This window comes from Cervus elaphus, chromosome 11, assembly GCF_910594005.1.
Source record: "Cervus elaphus chromosome 11, mCerEla1.1, whole genome shotgun sequence".
NCBI classification, from domain to species: Eukaryota; Metazoa; Chordata; class Mammalia; order Artiodactyla; family Cervidae; genus Cervus; species Cervus elaphus.
This window is the reverse complement of record NC_057825.1, coordinates 87,069,369-87,087,816: the sequence shown is the minus strand read 5'-3', so window position 1 is coordinate 87,087,816 and position 18,448 is coordinate 87,069,369. Positions and strand designations below refer to the sequence as shown.

Sequence of the window (18,448 nt, the reverse complement as noted above, 5' to 3'; positions counted from 1 at the left end):
TGAGATGCTAAGAGAAAGAATAAGTTTCATATCATCAATATGCAGATTTAACACCCTGCACTTACTGATTTAATGGGCAACAGGACAAGGAGTGACTGAGCAGATGGCAGAGCTCCTCCATACCTGAGGGTTGATCATATTTAACCCTCGAAGGCAACTGAGGAAGATGTAAGTTGAAGGGAAAATAATTAGGTTTGCTTGACTGGATAGAGGACACAGATGAGGCTGGGCAGAGCAGAGGGCGGAATTCATCAGTGGTGGAGGGCTCCGCAGTCCATTGGTAGGAGTCCCTGTTCATCCCTGAAAAGGTGGTGTGCTCCTAATAATTAACTTAATTGGTCAGTGTATCAGCACATTCAGGAGACTGCTTTGGTTGAAATCTATTGAAAAGTAGAAAGGTTAAAATTAAGAACCCTAGGATGAAGTGTTACTAGTTCAGGGCTTTGACAGATGAAATGGATGAAAAAGGCTGAATCCACAAAATTTTGTGCAGAAGGAAAAGGTAGGATTTGACAGAAGAGTAAATGTGAAAAATCAGATATTGCAAGAATAAGAAGTCCATCAGGATTATGAAGTACAGGCAAGATCATGGAGGGTTTTACATAATGTGGAAGCTACAGAGGGAAGGATTTAATTGGAACATGATGGGCAGGTTGAATTTCAGCGGATGGAATGACACCCAGTTGGAGATGACAGAGGTTTGATCCATGGAAAGACCAGGCTGGCTTCAGATTTCTACTTGGAAGTCATGCTTAGAAATCGGGATGGAAACTTTGAGACTCGCTGGCTTCTACCACAGTGTCTATGAAATAGGAATAGCAGTGCAATTGTCATGGAACCGTGTCTTCCCTTTCAGAGCAAATTGAAGAAACCGATGTCTACCAGGATCTGTGCTGGGAACATCTGAGTGACGAGTATGTATGTAGCCGGCCTCTTGTCGGCAAGCAGACGACGTACACGGAGTGCTGCTGCCTGTACGGGGAGGCCTGGGGTATGCAGTGCGCCCTCTGCCCCGTGAAAGACTCAGGTGAGCCCCGGCCACGTCCTTCTGCTGGAGGTGTCTGTGACCCGCTTCTGCTCACCTCCTGTGGAAGCTGATAATTCTCTTTTACTTAAATATCTTCACCTTCACTCCTGATCTCTTCCTTTCATCAGAGAGGTATGTGTGCACGCATGTGTACGTGTGTGTGTGTGCGCGCGCACATTACAAGAGCAGATTACATAACATCTGACTCCTGGTTTGCCTCCAATCCAGACATTGTCATTAATTTTTGAAACCCTCATTTTATTTCCCTCCAAAGAATGATAAATGACCCAAAGAAACATAATGCATCTTAGCAGTTGGTGGCATAGGTCTTGAGAATTTCTATTTCCTGATACTTCTTTTCTTCCTACAGTCCTTCTCACTTCTGATAGTTTCTGCTTAGAGCAAAAAGTATCAGGGACTAGACACTCTCCATAGGCCAAAGCTCAAGTTTTTATGTCAACCTCTTTGTGGAATAGAAGGGTTCCCCCCCTCCACAGAAGGGCTAGAACCATGAAGGAAACGAGTATGAAGTAAGTGAAATGTGTTTGAACAAATCTTCTTGACTTTGAAGTTGTAGTGTGTGCATGCCAAGTCGCTCCAGTTGTGTCTGACTCTTTGCAACCCCATGGACTGTAGCCCGCCAGGCTCCTCTGTCCATGGGATTCTTCAGGCAAGAACACTGAAGTGGGTTGCTATGCCCTCTTCCAAGGCACCTTCCAGCGCCAAGGGTCAAACCCATGTCTCCTGTGGCTGCTGCGCGGCAGGCACATTCTCTACTGCTGAGCCACTGGCGAAGCCCTTCAAGGTTTAAACCTGGGGTCAAACCGAAAAAGTGGGATCAGCGAAGCTCTCAGTCTGCTGCCTTCTCTTCATCCGGGAGGAGGGCTTGAAGGTACCAGCTCTGGGCTCCAGGCTGGGCTGCTTGGTGACTGTCGGGGTCTGTGCTGATCGCCTATTTCTCTTCTTACCACTGCAGCTACTTATCGCCTGTTAAGACTTGAAAGTCTTCGGTATAGCATTTTTGTCTTTGACTATAGAATTGGTTGTTAAAGCTAGAAAAATTCTGTGTAGGTATAAAGTGCAGGAGTTCATCATGAACAAATTCTCAGAATGGCAAAGAGGGAAAGAATTGCTTGGAAAAAGGAAATGCTCTAATTTGTAGTTAGTTAGAATGTAATTTTCCAATCATTTAATAAATTAGCATTTTAGCTTGGAAATAACCTAAAACCAAGGTAGCATAAAAAGAAAGTAATTTGAAATGCCATAAAAGGAAAAGGAAAAGGAATAGCAAAGGGGGAAGAACAAACACATAAAGGTAGAGATGGTAATGCTAGTAGCCCAGAAACGGAAAGAGGGTGGGTTCTGGGGCCAGAAAATGTGGGTCTGGAATTCAGAGCTGCCCATGGCAGTGGCATGAACTGGGGAAATAGAACCTCACCCAGTGCAGCTCATTTATAAAGTGAAGGCATCAATCTTGTTATGTTGTTGTGAGAACTGGGAGGATTTAGGTGGAGCAGGGTAACCAGGAGTGTGGCAGATTATTAGCATCACTGTTGCCTCTGTTCCTGGCAGATGCCATGAGGAGAGGAAGATGAAATCTGAGGAAGTGAATATAAGCTATATGACTTGAGTCATCTTCTTATGATGCTTGGATAGCTCAGATCTTTCAAGTATACTTAGGCAGTGTTTTTATTGTTTACTTAAATATATATATATATATATACACACACACTTCTAAAAAATTACGAAGTTATGTCCCCTTCCACCTACCCCATCACAACTGACTCTACTCCTTGAAAATGTTCACTGTTTTTCTTAAATTGAAGTACAGTGTTGATGTATCATAGAAGTTACAAGTGTACAATATAATGATGCACAATTTTAAAAGTTATACTCCATTTATAGTTATTGTGAAAAACTGGCCATACTCCCCATGTTGTACAGTATATGCTTATCGCTTATTTTATACCTCATAGCTTGTACCTCTGAAGGTATTCACTATTAACAGTTGGCTTTGTCATCATCCAAATCTTTAATTCTATATATTGATTATTGCTATATTTTAAGTTTTATATTAGTTATTATACATTTATATTTATAAGAATATTTATAAATTTATAAATATTATATTTAAGATATATTTAAGAGAATATTTAGAGAATATATTTAAGATAATATTTATATTTAAGATAATATATATTTATATTTAAGAGAATATTTATATTTAAGAGTATTTAAAGCTGAAATCTGTGTCATTGATTTTAGGCACATGTTTTTTGGTTTACTCTTCAGCATCTCTGAAATTGGAGGTATTGTATAACTGGCATCTATTAATGGCTACAAGCTGTTTTTTCACATCTTAATGTCTATTATTTCAGGATGTATTTTACAGCGTAGGGTGTCATAGAACTGGTGAAAGATGGTAACTTTTAAATGGATATGCAAGCTTTGTTTTATGCATGTGCAGGCATCTGTTCAGTTCAGTTCAGTCGCTCAATCATGTCCAACTCTGCGACCCCATGGACTGCAGCATGCCAGGCTTCCCTGTACATCACCAGCTCCCAGAGCTTGCTCAAACTCATGTCCTTTGAGTCGGTGATGCCGTCCAACCATCTAAACCTCTGTTGTCCCTTTCTCCTCCTGCCTTCAATCTTTCCCAGCATCAGGGACTTTTCCAATGTTCTTCACATCAGGTGGCCAAACTATTGGAGCTTCAGCATCAGTCCTTCCAATGAATATTCAGGACTGATTTCGTTTAGGACTGACTGATTTGATCTCCTTGTAGTCCAAGGGACTCACAAGAGTCTTCTCCAACACCACAGTTCAAAAGCATCAGTTCTTTGGTGCTCAGCTTTCTTTATGGTCCAACTCTCACATCCATACATGACTACTGGAAAAACCATAGTTTCGACTAGATGGGCCTTTGTTCACAAAATAATGTCTCTGCTTTTTATTTTATTTTATGTCTGTGCTTTTTAATATGCTATCTAGGTTGGTCAAAGCTTTTCTTCCAAGGAGCAAGCATCTTTTAATTTCACTGCAGTCACCATCTGCAGTGATTTTGGAGCCCAGGAAAATAAAGTCTGTCACTGTTTCCACTGTTTCCCCATCTATTTGCCATGAAGTGATGGGACCAGATGCCACGATCTTAGTTTTCTGAATGTTGAGCTTTAAGCCAACTTTTCCACTCTCCTCTTTCACTTTCATCAAGAGGCTCTTCAGTTCCTCTTCAGTTTCTGCTGTAAGGGTGGTGTCATCTGTGTATCTGAGGTTATTAATAGTTCTCCTGGCAATCTTGATTCCAGCCTGTGCTTCATTCAGCATGGCATTTCATATGATGTACTCTGCATATAAGTTAAATAAGCACAGTGACACTATACAGCGTGATGTACTCCTTTCCCAATTTGGAACCAGTCTGTGGTTCCATGTCCAGTTCTAACTGTTGCTTCTTGACCTGCATACGGATTTCTCAGGAGGCAGATCAGGTGGTCTGGTGTTCCCATCTCTTGAAGAATTTTCCACAGTTTGTTGTGATCCACACAGTCAAAGGCTTTGGCGTTGTCAATAAAGTAGAAGTAGATGTTTTTCTGGAATTCTCTTGCTTTTTTGATGATCCAACGGATGTTGGCAATCTGTACAGGCATATCTTGGAGATATTATGGATTCAGTTCCAGACCACCACAATAAAATGAATATTGCAATAAAGCAAGTCACCTGAACTTTCTGGTTTCCCAGAGCACATAAAACTTAAGTTTACATTGTTAAGTATTTATGTCTATTAAGTGTACGGTAGCATTATGTCTAAAAAAAAAGTACATGCCTTAATTAAAAACACTGTATTGCTAGGACATGCTAACCGTCATCTAAGCCTTCAGCAAGTTATCTTTTTGCCGGTTGAGGGTCTTGCCTTGATACTGATGATCGCTGACTGGTTAGGGGATAGTTGCTGGAGATGGGGGTGACTGGCAATTTCTTAAAGAAGACAACAGTGGAATTTGCCATCTCAACTGATTCTTTCTTTACAAATGATTTCTTTGAGATGCAATGCTGTTTAATGGCATTTTACCTAATGTTGAACTTACTTCAAAATTCAAGTCAATCCTGTCATACCCTCCTGCTGCTTTCTCAGCTAGTTTTACGTGATATTCCAAGTCCTTCGTCTCAACATTCAGTTAAGTTTGCTGTCTCATATGGGTGGCGTTTGTGGCAGCCAACAGCAATTACAATGGTAACATTGAAGACCAGTCTAATAAATACCATAAATAATAATGTTTGAAATAATGTGAGAATTTCCAAAACGTGACATGGATAGGAAATGAGCAAATGCTGTTGGAAATATGGTGCCAAGAGACTTGCTTGATGCAAGGTTGCCACAAACCTACCATTTGTTAAAAAATAAAGCAAAAACACAGTAAAGCAAAGCATATTTAAACAAGGTATGCCTGTACCATGGTTTATTTAATCACCTCCGGCACTGGACATTTGGACTGTCTTCCCCCACCCTTGTCCTGCCCCAATCTTGATTTTCCTCTTAAAACCAATGCTGCAGTGAACCTTCATGTATGTATCTTATATGTAGCTTTGGAAGTATCTCGATAAGAAAATTCCTACAAATGAAAATACTAGGTCAAGAAGTATGTGACCTTTAAATTTACTTTTTACTCTCCAAAAATACAAATTTACGCTTTCTCCAATGACAGTATTTGAAATGCCTTTTTCATCATACCATTTTAGCACCAATAACTTTTAAAGACTAGTCATCTTTAAAATTGTTATAATATGATCAAGAAGGGTATCTTATATGCGTCCCCCTTATTTCTAGGGAATTTGAGCATCTTTTCCTTGTTTATAGATGATTTATTATTTCTTTGTTAGTGAATTATTACATCCTTCAACCATTTCTTTGATCGGACTTTGCGTTTTTTCTTACTGATTTGTAGGAGCATTGTTGCATATTCTATTTACAACCCCAACATTTGGGTTCTGGCATGCTTCCTGTTATGGAAACTCCTTTATGAAAGGTTCTGCACGTATTTTCATTTTATTCTGTCCCTGTCCTGATCCTGTGATATTTAAGTATTTGCTGCATGTAAATCTGATGAGGTAGTGCCTTTGCAAATCAAATCTAAGTTTAAGTTAGATTTGACTATTCAAGTTATTTTGGTGTTAGAAATTAATTTTGAAATATTACATCAAGTTTTAAACATGCATTTCTTTTTGGCTGCGTTGGGTTTTCATTGCTGCATGTGGGCTTTCCCTAGTTGCGGTGCTTGGGCTTTGGTAGTTGGGCTCAAGGGCTCTCTAGAGCTTGGGCTCAGTAGTTGTTGCGCACAGACTTAGTTGCTGTGAGGCATGTGGGGTCTTCTAGACCGGAGATGGAACTCATGTCCCCTGCATTGGCAGGCAGATTCTGAACCACTGGACCACCAGGTGAGTCCCTCATCAGTTACTTTTAACTGCTGCTGCTGCTGCTAAGTCGCTTCAGTCGTGTCCGGCTCTGTGCGACCCCATAGACGGCAGCCCACCAGGCTCCCCCGTCCCTGGGATTCTCCAGGCGAGGACACTGGAGTGGGTTGCCATTTCCTTCTCCAGTGCATGAAAGTGAGAAGTGAAGGTGAAGTCGCCCAGTTGTGTCCGACTCTTAGCGACCCCGTGGACTGCAGCCCACCAGGTTCCTCCGTCCATGGGATTTTCCAGGCAAGAGTACTGGAGTGGGGTGCCATTGCCTTCTCTGACTTTCAACTGAGATTTTACAAAACAAAATTTTAAGTGTAAATTCAAACAAATCATGTGAACAAACACATACTGTGTAATATTTTTTTAGGAAAGTATGTGGTATGAAGAAATAGTGGTACCACATGCCAAATTAAAAAAGTTTAGCATCACTGCTGTACTCCTCCTAACTTAAACACACATAGTACTGATGATAAATTTGCCAAAAAGAATCTCTATACTTAGTCAACTCCTCAAAATCAGTGATTTTAACTCTTTATTTTTAAAAAATGATAGTCTTTTGTCAGTTGAGATATTATTTTAACTTCTAGTATATAAATTCATTAATACTGCTACTTGTAGGGAGAACAAAAAGTTAGGCTCTCAAGGTATTGGTGAAGGACCCTGGGGTTCCAAGAAACACATATTGAAAACCACTATTCCGTTTCTGTTGGCATATAGGAAGTAAATAGTTAGTGCAGAAGGAGTATTTCTTACATAGCCCTGAAATTATGGGCCTTGGACTAAACTTAGGGATACCCTGAATCCAGGGAGAAGTCCATGGCAAAGTTAAGCAATTTTTGCATAAGCCCTGTGGTTAGCTGGCATTTTCTTGCTGTACCTGATGTTCTGATCGTATCTACACCAAACCATCTCCCGCTGAGCGTGTTTCTGCTGGACTATGGCAGGCGAGAAGGGCCAGAGCTGAGGGGTGAGCACACGGACTCTGGAACCTGGTTGCTTGGGTGTGAATCTTGGTTTGGCAACCTTCTATCTACATAGCCTTGTTCCTTTGTCTCTCCGGGCCTAGTTTCCTCCCATGAAACTACTATCACCTGCCTCACAGGGTTGTGGAAAGAATCAAATACGTTAACACATGAATACTTAGCACAGTGCTTGACACATGTGAGAAGTGAAAGCTTTGGTGACTCAGTCATGTCCCGATTCTTTGCGACCCCATGGAGCCCCAGCCAGGCTCTTCTGTCCATGGAATTCTCCAGGCAAGAATACTGGAGTGGGTTGCCATGCCCTTCTCCAAGGGATCTTCCTGACCCAGGAGTCGAACCCAGGTCTCCCGCATTGCAGGCAGACTCCTTACTGCTTGAGCTACCCAGGAAGTATGCAAGGACATTGGAAGCATTAGAAGATTTTAGCGCCTACTGCTACTACTGCTGGGTGACTCAGGCCAAATGAATTTTCAAATGTAACTGAAATCCAGGGTTCTTATAAAGTACACAACTACCTAATAGCATCTGGACATGAATTAAGGATAGACAAATGCAAAAATAATATCCTCATGTAAAACTTTCTCTTCTAGACCACTGCTTCATCAACATTAATGGGCATGCCAACTACATGACCATCTTATTTTTTAAAAAGACAGATGCTAGTTTCTGGGTGGAGGGGAGGTGGCCAGGATTCTGCATTCTGAAGTCCCAAGGCAGTGCAGCTGCTACTGGTCCCTGGACCACACTAGCAAGGGTCTTGACATACCTGACAGCATTCAACCTGATTTTGTTAAAACCGCCTTTAATGCTGTTATTAATTTTTCAAAGAGGAAGCAGAGAATGTGTGAATTTTAAAACTGATTTGCTTGTTCTGCTACTGGACCTTTTAAATGATGCTGTTGAGGGATATATGATATTTCAGAAAGGACCACGTTGTCTGTCTATCAATAAAAGCCCTGGGTGAATCCCAGCCTGTCACTGAGCCTTCCAATTTCTCAAGGAGTGCAGTCCTGCTTTGGGGAACAATTAGTTACTGATGGAAACAGTGCTGGAGGAATTTAAGGAATAAATCCAGTGCTTGTCATCAGCTTTGAGCATTAAAGTGCAGTGCAAAGTAAAGCCTTGGCTCCAGAACAGGCTTTCACACTTCTGGTCCAATAGGTCATGGGCACTCATTCTTGCTAAGGCAGCAACTGCATCTGAGGATTCTGGTAGTTGGGGGAGGCAGGAGTGGCTCCCTAAATAGTGTTCTCTGAAGCTCGATGGCAACGTGTGGATTGGTACCACATGCAGACTGGTACCACATGCAGAGTGAGTGAGTGGAGGTTGATGGATCGTGTCAGGGTAACTTTACGTGAGATTTGCCTTGTTGTACCATTTAGTACATTTCTGGGGCTGCTTGGGGTCCCATTTTAAGTCTCAGCTACAGTCTGGGAGGCCAAACACCAGGCCTTAGGAAAAGGTTTCAGAGGGCTGAGAACAGCACTGTGGCGAGTTTGTTGAAGTGGTTGCATACGGACAGCCTCCCCTTCCTCAGCTTCTGGAATTTCTCTTATTCTTGTCCCAGGGTCCTCTTCTTCTCCTTCCCCTCTCAGTAACCTCTGATCCTGCCTGTTCTTATGATGTTTTTGTTTTTTTTTTGTCTTGACTGGGGAGGGAAGTGCTGAACTGCTTTGGGAGGACCATCACATTTAGACTCCTTATCATGCTATCACAGCCAGAGAACAAGCTATTTGGAAAACCGAGTCAGGAAAGACCAACCATTGTATCCATGTTATGAACGACAGAGGGTGGCCATTGTTTGATCTTTCTGTAAACTTTCAGTGTCATGCTAGAAGGAAGTCATGAACTCTGAAATCTGGAGTTTATTTGAATATGAGTTTTATGTAGCTTGGTTTTTCTGGGTCTCCATCTGAATAAAAATGATGGTAGCTGACGTGTATTGCTCAATGCCAGACATGTTCAGGATGCTTATCATCAATTAAGATACTTAATTATCCCAGCCATCCTATGAGGTAAATATATAATTACTTCCTTTTGGGGAGAGAGGAACTGAGGCACAGATTACATTAACTGCCATGGTCAGATGCCAGGAAACGGAAGATTCAAATCGAGGCATTGGCATCCATGCTCTCAACCACAATCCCTGCTCCTAGCGTTTCTCCAGTCCCTGCCCCCCAAGGTCTCACAGCTCATCATAGATAAACAGTATCACTTAGACTATAAAAGTGATAATGAAAAAATAAAAAGCTGAGAATTTTTTTCCATCTCCTCACCCTGCTGTGTTCTAAGAGAGAAAATCTATATAGCTTTAGAGCCAGACAGTGAGCTTAGCCAAGTTAGACTCTGTATCAGAGTTAAGAACATAGATAACAATACATTCTTGATGAATTCATGGATTAAAACAAGTCATTAATTCTCAGTGAATTAAACTGTTGATGATGCCTAGCACTTATCTAAATAAACTTTTAATGTTTTTATTTATTGCTACTCTTAAAAATATAAACTTAAATTTTCTGAGAAAATGTACATGATATATATGTTGCTGTTATCCTATGGAAATAAAAACCAATTGACCTGCAAATGAAAGAAAATGAGACACATTATTGGAACACTGGAATCTAAAGTGCTCAGGGATCCCAGTGGCTGTGGTTGTTAAAATAATAGACTTCTGTTAAGTAAATTGTTAAAATAATTACACTTACTCTGAGGAAACTGAACATAAAGAGTTGATAAAATCTTGATAGAAGCCCAATCTAAAATTTAGAAATTAAGAAATTTTGAGGGGAGACTTAGTGTGTTGAGAGAGCGCCACCTATTGGTTGGTACAGTGTACTGCGCCCCCGGTGTTTTAACCTCTGTTTACTCAGTCATTTTGGACTCTGCGACCTCATGGACTGCAGCACTCCAGGCTTCCCTGTCCTTCACCATCTCCCAGAGTTTGCTCAAACTCATGTCAGTTGAGTCCTTGATGCCATCCAACCATTTCATCGTCTGTTGTCTCCTTCTCCCACCTTCAGTCTTTGCCAGCATCAGACTCTTTTCCAATGAGTCAGTTCTTTGCATCAGGTGGCCAAAGTATTGGAGCTTCAGCTTCAGTTCTTCCAGTGAATATTCAGGTTGATTTCCTTTAGGATTGACTGGTTTGATCTCCTTGCAGTCCAAGGGACACTCAAGAATCTTCTCAGCACCACAGTTCGAAGGCATCAATTCTTTAGTGCTCAGCGTTTTTTATTGGCCAGCTCTTACTTCCGTACATGATTACTGGAAAAACCATAGCTTTGACTATACGGATCTTTGTAGGCAAAGTAATGTCTCTGCTTTTTAATACACTGTCTAGGTTTGTCATTGCTTTTCTTCCAAGGAGCAAGCATCTTTTAATTTCATGTCTGCAGTCACTGTCCACAGTGATTTGGGAGCCCAACCCAAGCCCTCTTTCACCTTCATCAAGAGGCTCTGTAATCCTCCTCGCTTTCTGCCATAAGGGTGGTGTCATCTCTGAAGTAATAACTTAATGCAAGTCAGGCATAGAAAGGTGACAGTGGGGTTAAAAAAAAAAATCTCCAAGGAAACTGAAGTACCACAAAAGAAATTGACAAATGCTTTAAAAGTTTTTAAAAATAACTGCTACTAATTGAAATGCAGAGGCATGGATCCTCTCAATTTTGCTTGGAGAGCTGTTTAAAGATACAGATACATGGGTTAGATTTTATTTGAAAACTCTCGTTGCAGGAATGCAGATTATTACATTACCTGCCATGATCAGATACCTGGGAGGGTGGAGTCAAATCCAGGCAGCAGGATCCATGCTCTCAACCACTTCAGGGACGGGAAGGAAAATATAATTATTACAGCATAGGAAAAATTTGAAATCAACTCTGTTAGTAGAGAATTCTGTAGATTTTAATATGGATTTATGTCTAATTCTTAGGGAATTTAGGGAACTATTATATGCAGAATGCAGTTACTAAGAACCATGTCTGAAATGCAGTCTCAATTATTTATAGTTTATCTGTTTTCAGTTTCAGTTAAATTATTTACATATTCCTTCATTTCATTGTTTACTTGAACACCCTACTATGTAACATCTAGGCCATAAATTTTAGAACAGATATACAGTTTGTATTTATAGGAAGTAAAATTCTGTAGAACTGACATAAAGTTATGTTGTATTGCTAAACTGGAAGTTCATTCCTTAGTATTGCACATTTAAATGCACAGGTGATATCCTTTTTTAATAAATCCATCATTTCCTATGCCACACTGTTTTTCATACTTCCTAATAACTTCTCTACCCCCAATTTTTTTATATGGTTTTGCAGGAGTGAAGTTAGCTGGAATCTCTCTTTGAACAATCGAGCTAGTGATTTCTTCCATAACCGTGCACGGCTCTTACATGTTCCCAAAGATCTTAGTGTAACAAGTTTCATAATACCCTTGGAGGTGTGAAGGAAGACAAGGATTTGACTCATGGACTAAACTTGAAAAAATATTGTAATTGGGCAGTGGTTGCAAAAGGCCTTTCAGCAGTCACGGTTTAAAGGCTTTTCCAAGAACTATGTTTCCAAAGAATGTTAATAATAACCTTGGAACATCCTACAAGTGAGGCACAGTGCGTAGTCACCGCCTTTGGTTTGGGCAGCCCAGGGATCTCGTTCTGCTTTTGGCACTGCTTCTGTCAATTGCACTGGACAAGTTACTTCAGTTTCCTTTATCCCAAGTTGAGAACTCTTTTGAGGTTATAGTAATTAATACTCTGTAAGTATAAGAGCATTTATCATTGTGATCACAAATCCTGATTATTATGATTAAAGAACGTTTAGCTGTTAATAAACTATAGTGGAGAATTTAAATCAAACTGGAAAGAGACAAGAGATCTCCTCAATCAAGTGGCTGCAATATACACTCTGTACATAGAGTATACCCTCAGTGGTAAGTGGTCCACTTTTTTGGGACAAAATTCTTCGTATCTGTGGAACTAGATTAAATTGAATACGGTATGGAATGGCAAGTAAGCAATTTATATTGCTTCTTCTTGAAAAGATGCTTTACATTTATTTAGAAGGCTTTTCCTTACTTTCCTGAAAAGAGTGAAAATACTTTTCTTACTATGAAAGGCTTATTACAAAATAAAATTTAGTAGTGAATTATGCACATAGAACCTTGGTGTTTAATGTGATCCTTACATTAGTTTCCTCGTTTTTGTAAAATAGCAGTCCAACATCTGCCTCAGGATTGACTGAGGGATAAAAATGTGATCATGCATTGTGAGATGCTTGACACGGAGGAAATGCTTCATAGGTGTTAGCAATGATTATAAATCAAATTTTGTTCCAGGAAGTGAGCTGAGCTAAGGATTATTCCCCATTGTACAGTGCTAGAAATCTCTTTGAAAGTAAGCAAGAGTCAAAGACGATGGGGGGCAGGAGGGCGTTTGGGGACTGACACAGAGCCACACACCTCAGCAGCCTCCGAAAGAAGCTGCTGCTTTTATGTCCCTTGAGGTTCCTGAGCTGCCAGTGTGGTTATGATGTCTGAGAGAGGCCTGGAAGAGACTGGTCAAGGTTGGGGTTTTTGTTGGGCCTAATCGTTTAGCTGTGGCACGTGGGATCTTTTTTAACTTGGCAGCACGTGCACCCTTTAGCTGCAGCATTGGAACTCTTAGTTGCAGTATGCAGGATCTAGTTCCCTGAGCAGGGATCTAACCCAGCGTCCCCCTACCCCGCACCCCCACCCCGACTCCCCGGCCCCCGGCCTTGGGAACACAGAGTCTTAGCCACTGGACCACCAGGGAAGTCTGCAAAGTTGAATTCAGTATATTCAATTTATCAGTGTTAAAATCTAGACTTACCTAAAACTTTAAGTTCAACTTAAATATTTTGTCCTTCTGTTTATAAATCTAATATTTTTATATAAAGTTAGGATCCATTTTTATTTTGTGATGTTTATATATCTCAAGGAACAGATGAAACTTTCCTTGAGAGTTATTTCTATATCAAAACTCTGTTAATTAAATCTCTTAACACTTTGGCCTCTAATGTATAAACTTTATGTATTTGATTTTCTCTCAAGCACTTTATAGAGTTGAAAGGGCAGCCTACAATCCTAACAAGCATTTTCTTCTTAAGTATTTAAGCAGCTCTTATAAAGCTAATAAACCAAACTTAAAATGCAACAAATTGAATTCCCTAATGAATTTAGATGGTATTTACTGACCTAATAGAGTTCTGTTAATTCTCATGCAACATAAAAATCCTACATATTTCAAATTGAGGCCACAAGGCCTGTCAGATTATCCAGTATATGGTTTTATTAAACATTCTAGACATATTAAATAGCAACAACAACAAAAAACCCTTACTCTCAAACCTTAGTGGTAAAGTATTAATATTCTAAACTTAATATATGTCATTATCTTCATAGCAGCATTACCATTGTAGGCCGACTCAGGATACTGGGAAGGAAAATTCATGACAGTGATTGTCAGTTATTAGAGAATTAAGATCAGGACACGAGACATGTGTACTCACAGTTTGAGTCTATAGCCATGTATGTGATACGCAAGGCACGTTCTGTGTTTCCATGTTAACAGGGGACCCCGAGTATTCCTAATGTGCATTGTTTCTATAAGCAATATCTTCCATTGCAGTGACTTGCAAGGGAATAATAGAGAAGACAGCATTAATAAAAACTTTTCTATACCTACATGTGAAAGTGAAAGTTGCTCAGTCGTGTCCGACTATTTGTGACCCCATGGACTGTAGTATATTGGAATTCTCCAGGCCAGAATACTGGAATGAGTAGCCTTTCCCTTCTCCAGGGGATCTTCCCAACCCAGGGATCATAACTCCTGTCAAGAATCAGGTACCTTCTGCTGAAGGTATGTGCTCACCTTATTGAGACTGCCTACCACAACGATGACAAACTTCCCCTGTCCCAGTAAGGACAGCTTGGGGTAGTAGTCCGGGTTCTCCAGAAAGACAGAACCAATAGGAGAGAGTGAGATTGAGATTGACTGACTGCTTAATTCATTCATTTTAAGGAATTGGCTCACATGATTATCAGTCAATTCAGTCACTCAGTCGTGTCTGACTCTTTGTGACCCCATGAACTGCAGCACACCAGGATTCCATCACCAACTCCTAGAGCTTGCTCAAACTCATGTCCTTTGAATTGGTGATGCCGTCCAACTGTCTCAACCTCTGTCGTCCCCTTCTCCTCCTGCCTTCAATCTTTCCCAGCGTCAGGGTCTTTTCCAATGAGTCAGTTCTTCACATCAGGTGGCCAAACTATTGGAGCTTCAGCATCAGTCCTTCCAATGAATATTCAGGACTGATTTCCTTTAGGACTGACTGATTTGATCTCTTTGCAGTCCAAGGGACTCACAAGAGTCTTCTCCAACACCACAGTTCAAAAGCATCAGTTCTTTGCTGCTCAGCTTTCTTTATGGTCCAACTCTCACATCCACACATGACTACTGGAAAAACCATAGTTTCGACTAGATGGGCCTTTGTTGGCAAAATAATGTCTCTGCTTTTTAATACACTGTCTAGGTTGGTCATAGCTTTCCTTCCAAGGAGCAAGCATCTTTTAATTTCATGGCTGCAGTCACCATCTGCAATGATTCAGGAGCCCAAGAAAATAAAGTCTGTCACTGTTTCTATTGTTTCCCCATCTGTTTACCATGAAGTGAAGGGACCGGATGTCATGATCTTAGTTTTCTGAATGTTAAGTATTAAGCCAGCTTTTTCCACTCTCCTCTTTCACTTTCATCAAAAGGCTCTTTTGTTCTTCACTCTCTGCCATAAGGGTGGTGTCATCTGCATATCTGAGGTTATTGATCTTTCTCCTGGCAATCTTCATTTCTGCTTGTGCTTCATCCAGCCCAGCATTTTGCATGATATATTCTGTATATAAGTTAAATAAGCAGAGTGACAATATGTAACCTTGATGTACTCCTTTCCTGATTTGGAACCAGTCCATTGTTCTATGTCTGGTTCCAACTGTTGCTTCTTGACCTGCATACAGATTTCTCAGGAGGCAGGTCAGGTGATCTTGCATTCCCATCTCTTGAAGAATTTCCCACGGTTTGTTGTGATCCACACAGTCAAAGACTTTAGCATAGTCAATGAAGCAGATGTTTTTCTGGAATTCTCTTGCTTTTTCTATGATCCAGCTGATGTTGGCAGTTTGATCTCTGGTTCCTCTACCTTTTCTAAATCCAGCTTCAACATCTGGAAGTTCATGGTTCATGTACTGCTGAAGCCTAGCTTGGAGAATTTTGAGCATTACTTTGCTAGCATGTGAGATGAGTGCAACTGTGCGGTAGTTTGAACATCTTTTGGCGTGATTATAGAAGCTGGTAAATCCAAAATCTGTCGGGTGGCCTGATGCTGTGGAGGCCCGAGGAGAGCTGAGGTTCCAAGTCAGAAGCCATCAGGAAGAGCTGGTTTTGTAGAAGGAGCCCAAAGTGCAGAGGTGGTTGGGCAGTGGAATATACCTTCTCAGAGGAGGGCCAGTCTTTCTGTTCTAATTAAGCCATCAAACCCATTGAAAGAGGCCTACCCACTTTATGGAAGGTAATTTGCTTTACTCAAACCCACCAATCTCAGTGTTAATCCCATTCCAGAAGTACCCATAATCATGAGTTTTTAAAAATATGTATTTATTTATTTTTATCTTATTGCTGCATGGCCTTCTCTCTAGTTGTGGCAAGCGGGGGTTACTCTCTAGCTGGGCTGTGCGGGCTTCTCATTGTGGTGGCTGCTCTTGTTGTGGAGCATGGGCTCTAGGGCAGTCAGGCTTCAGCAGCTGCAGCTCCCCGGCTCTGGAGCACAGGCTCAGCTGTTGTGCATGGGCTTAGATGCCCCAGAGCATGTGGGGTCTTCCCCGACCAGGGATCGAACCTGCATCCTCCTGCACTGGCAGGCGGGTTCTTTATGACTGAGCCACCAGGGACACCTCAAAATAATGTTTGACCAGTGACGTCTGGGCACTCCGTGGCCTGGCTGATTTAACACGTAATATTAGCCTCAGATGGTAAAAGCGTCTACCTACAATGCGGGAGACCCAGGTCTGGTCCCTGGGTCGGGAAGACCCCCTGGAGAAGGAAATGGCAACCCACTCCAGTACTCTTGCCTGGAAAATCCCATAGATGGAGGAGCCTGGTAGGCTACAGTCCATGGGGTTGTAAAGAATTGGACACGACTGAGTGACTTCACTTTCTTTCTTTCATTAGCCATCACAACTGGGATTGAAAAAAAGATTGAGAACCAGCTAAAGAAAATATTTGCCTTTTGTAGACCTTCTGCAGTTCCCATTACCATCCTGTACAAATACATACTTAAGCACGGGCCTTTATTTTCAGTTTGGAGCTAAGCATAGCCCCTTCTCCTTCCCCAGATGTATGCTGGAGAAGCGCAGGGAGGAGTTGGGACACCAAACACTCCACCAGGAAAGAGACATTGGACTTGTGAAAGGGAGTGAATAAACAGGATGAATGACACAGAGGCCAGGCAGAAAAATAGGGACTGTGCAGAGAAGAACGCTAGACATGAAGCCAAAATATGGGTTTTTTTAAACAACATTGTCGTAGGTGCATTAGAGAAAGCCATGAGCAAGTAAGTCATGTTCAGGTTATGATGGCATGGTAGTCGTTGATTAGAAACACACTAGCAAAGGAAATATGGTTTGTCTCAGAGCAAGGAAAGTTAAAAAGTGGAGGTGGGGTGGACCTCTTACAAAGGGGGAAAAATTACTCCATTTCCTGCTAAACTGTTGGCGAATGAACTTGGGAGGAGTGTCCTGGAAGTGGACTGCAGACCCAGTTCCCTGGAGTGGGAGTGAGTCAGCAAGGGTTCGGGATGCCAGCTGAGGAAGACCAGCAGGCTGAAGCTGTTGTCTCAGCAGCCTCAACAATATAGGACACGTAAATGCAGGGGGAATTTGATGGACAGATGGAAAGTTGATAATAACACTTCTGAAATTTTAGTTTGTGTATGATTTGAACTTTGAAGTATCCATTTTATTCAAAGCTTATTTTCTTAAGAGCTATATACTACATTGTAGTGCTAAGAAGGTATTTGGCCATGCTTTGTTACTGAAAATATTCTGACTGGAGGATAACTTGCATTATGAATATAATTGCACTGATCTATTAGGATCTTTATAATGTACAGCTAGAGTAGAGAAAATAAGACATGCATGTAAAATGAACAGTGAAAGTGAAAGTCGCTCAGTCGTTTCTGACTCTTTGCAACCCCATGAACTATAGCCTGCCAGGCTCCTCTGTCCATGGAATTCTCCAGGCCAGAATACTGGAGTGGGTAGCAGTTCCATTCTCCAGGGGATCTTCCTGACCCAAGGATCAAACTAAATCCAATTACAAAAAGCAACACTTTTATTTTTCATTAACAAGCAATCTAACTGATCTCAAATCAAATTTTTAGCCATTTAAAACTGAAATCAGAGATTATGAATAGGCATTCAATTTTCTAGAAATGCCTTTTTGGTGTTACCCTGAATGAGTTGATTTGCTCTTTAGTGAAAGCTTTACTTTCATGTATTTTAAATAAACTTTGCAGATAGCATTTCTCTCTCTTCACTAATAGTTGAAAGGTAAGGTAAGAAAATGAACTGTGCTGAGTGGGACTATGAGAACAATCACTGTATGTAATTGCTTAAAGCCCTATTCTTTGTTTGAGGTTTTGAAGTCAAATAATGGCGTGTTTACTTTGACCCTTTCCTAATTGACCTTGTAAGACAACTATGGCTGGAATAAAGCCACTGGCTGCCCATGCCTTTTATGTGCTCACCTCATGACCAGCGCAGGCATGCCTGGCAGAGGAAGGATGAGGGGAAGTTTATCTCCTCTCCCTTCATGCAGATAGACTGTACCTCTTACTGACTGGGAGGAAAGCATCTAGGAAGTGCTTAGGAAGTGAGTTGGCATAAATCTGCAAGGAGCAGAAACCAGGATGAT

General features: G+C 41.1%; 1 protein-coding gene across 14 annotated transcripts in view; it reads left to right on the top strand.

Moving 5' to 3' along the window:
• Positions 1 to 18,448, top strand: part of LTBP1 (latent transforming growth factor beta binding protein 1) — a 442,953-nt gene that overhangs the window by 402,769 nt on the left and 21,736 nt on the right. For all 14 annotated transcript variants that reach the window (XM_043918271.1, XM_043918275.1, XM_043918274.1 and 11 more), the window contains one exon: positions 857 to 1,027. In XM_043918271.1, coding sequence (XP_043774206.1) covers positions 857 to 1,027 — 171 coding nt within the window. The remainder of the gene's footprint in view (positions 1 to 856; positions 1,028 to 18,448) is intronic.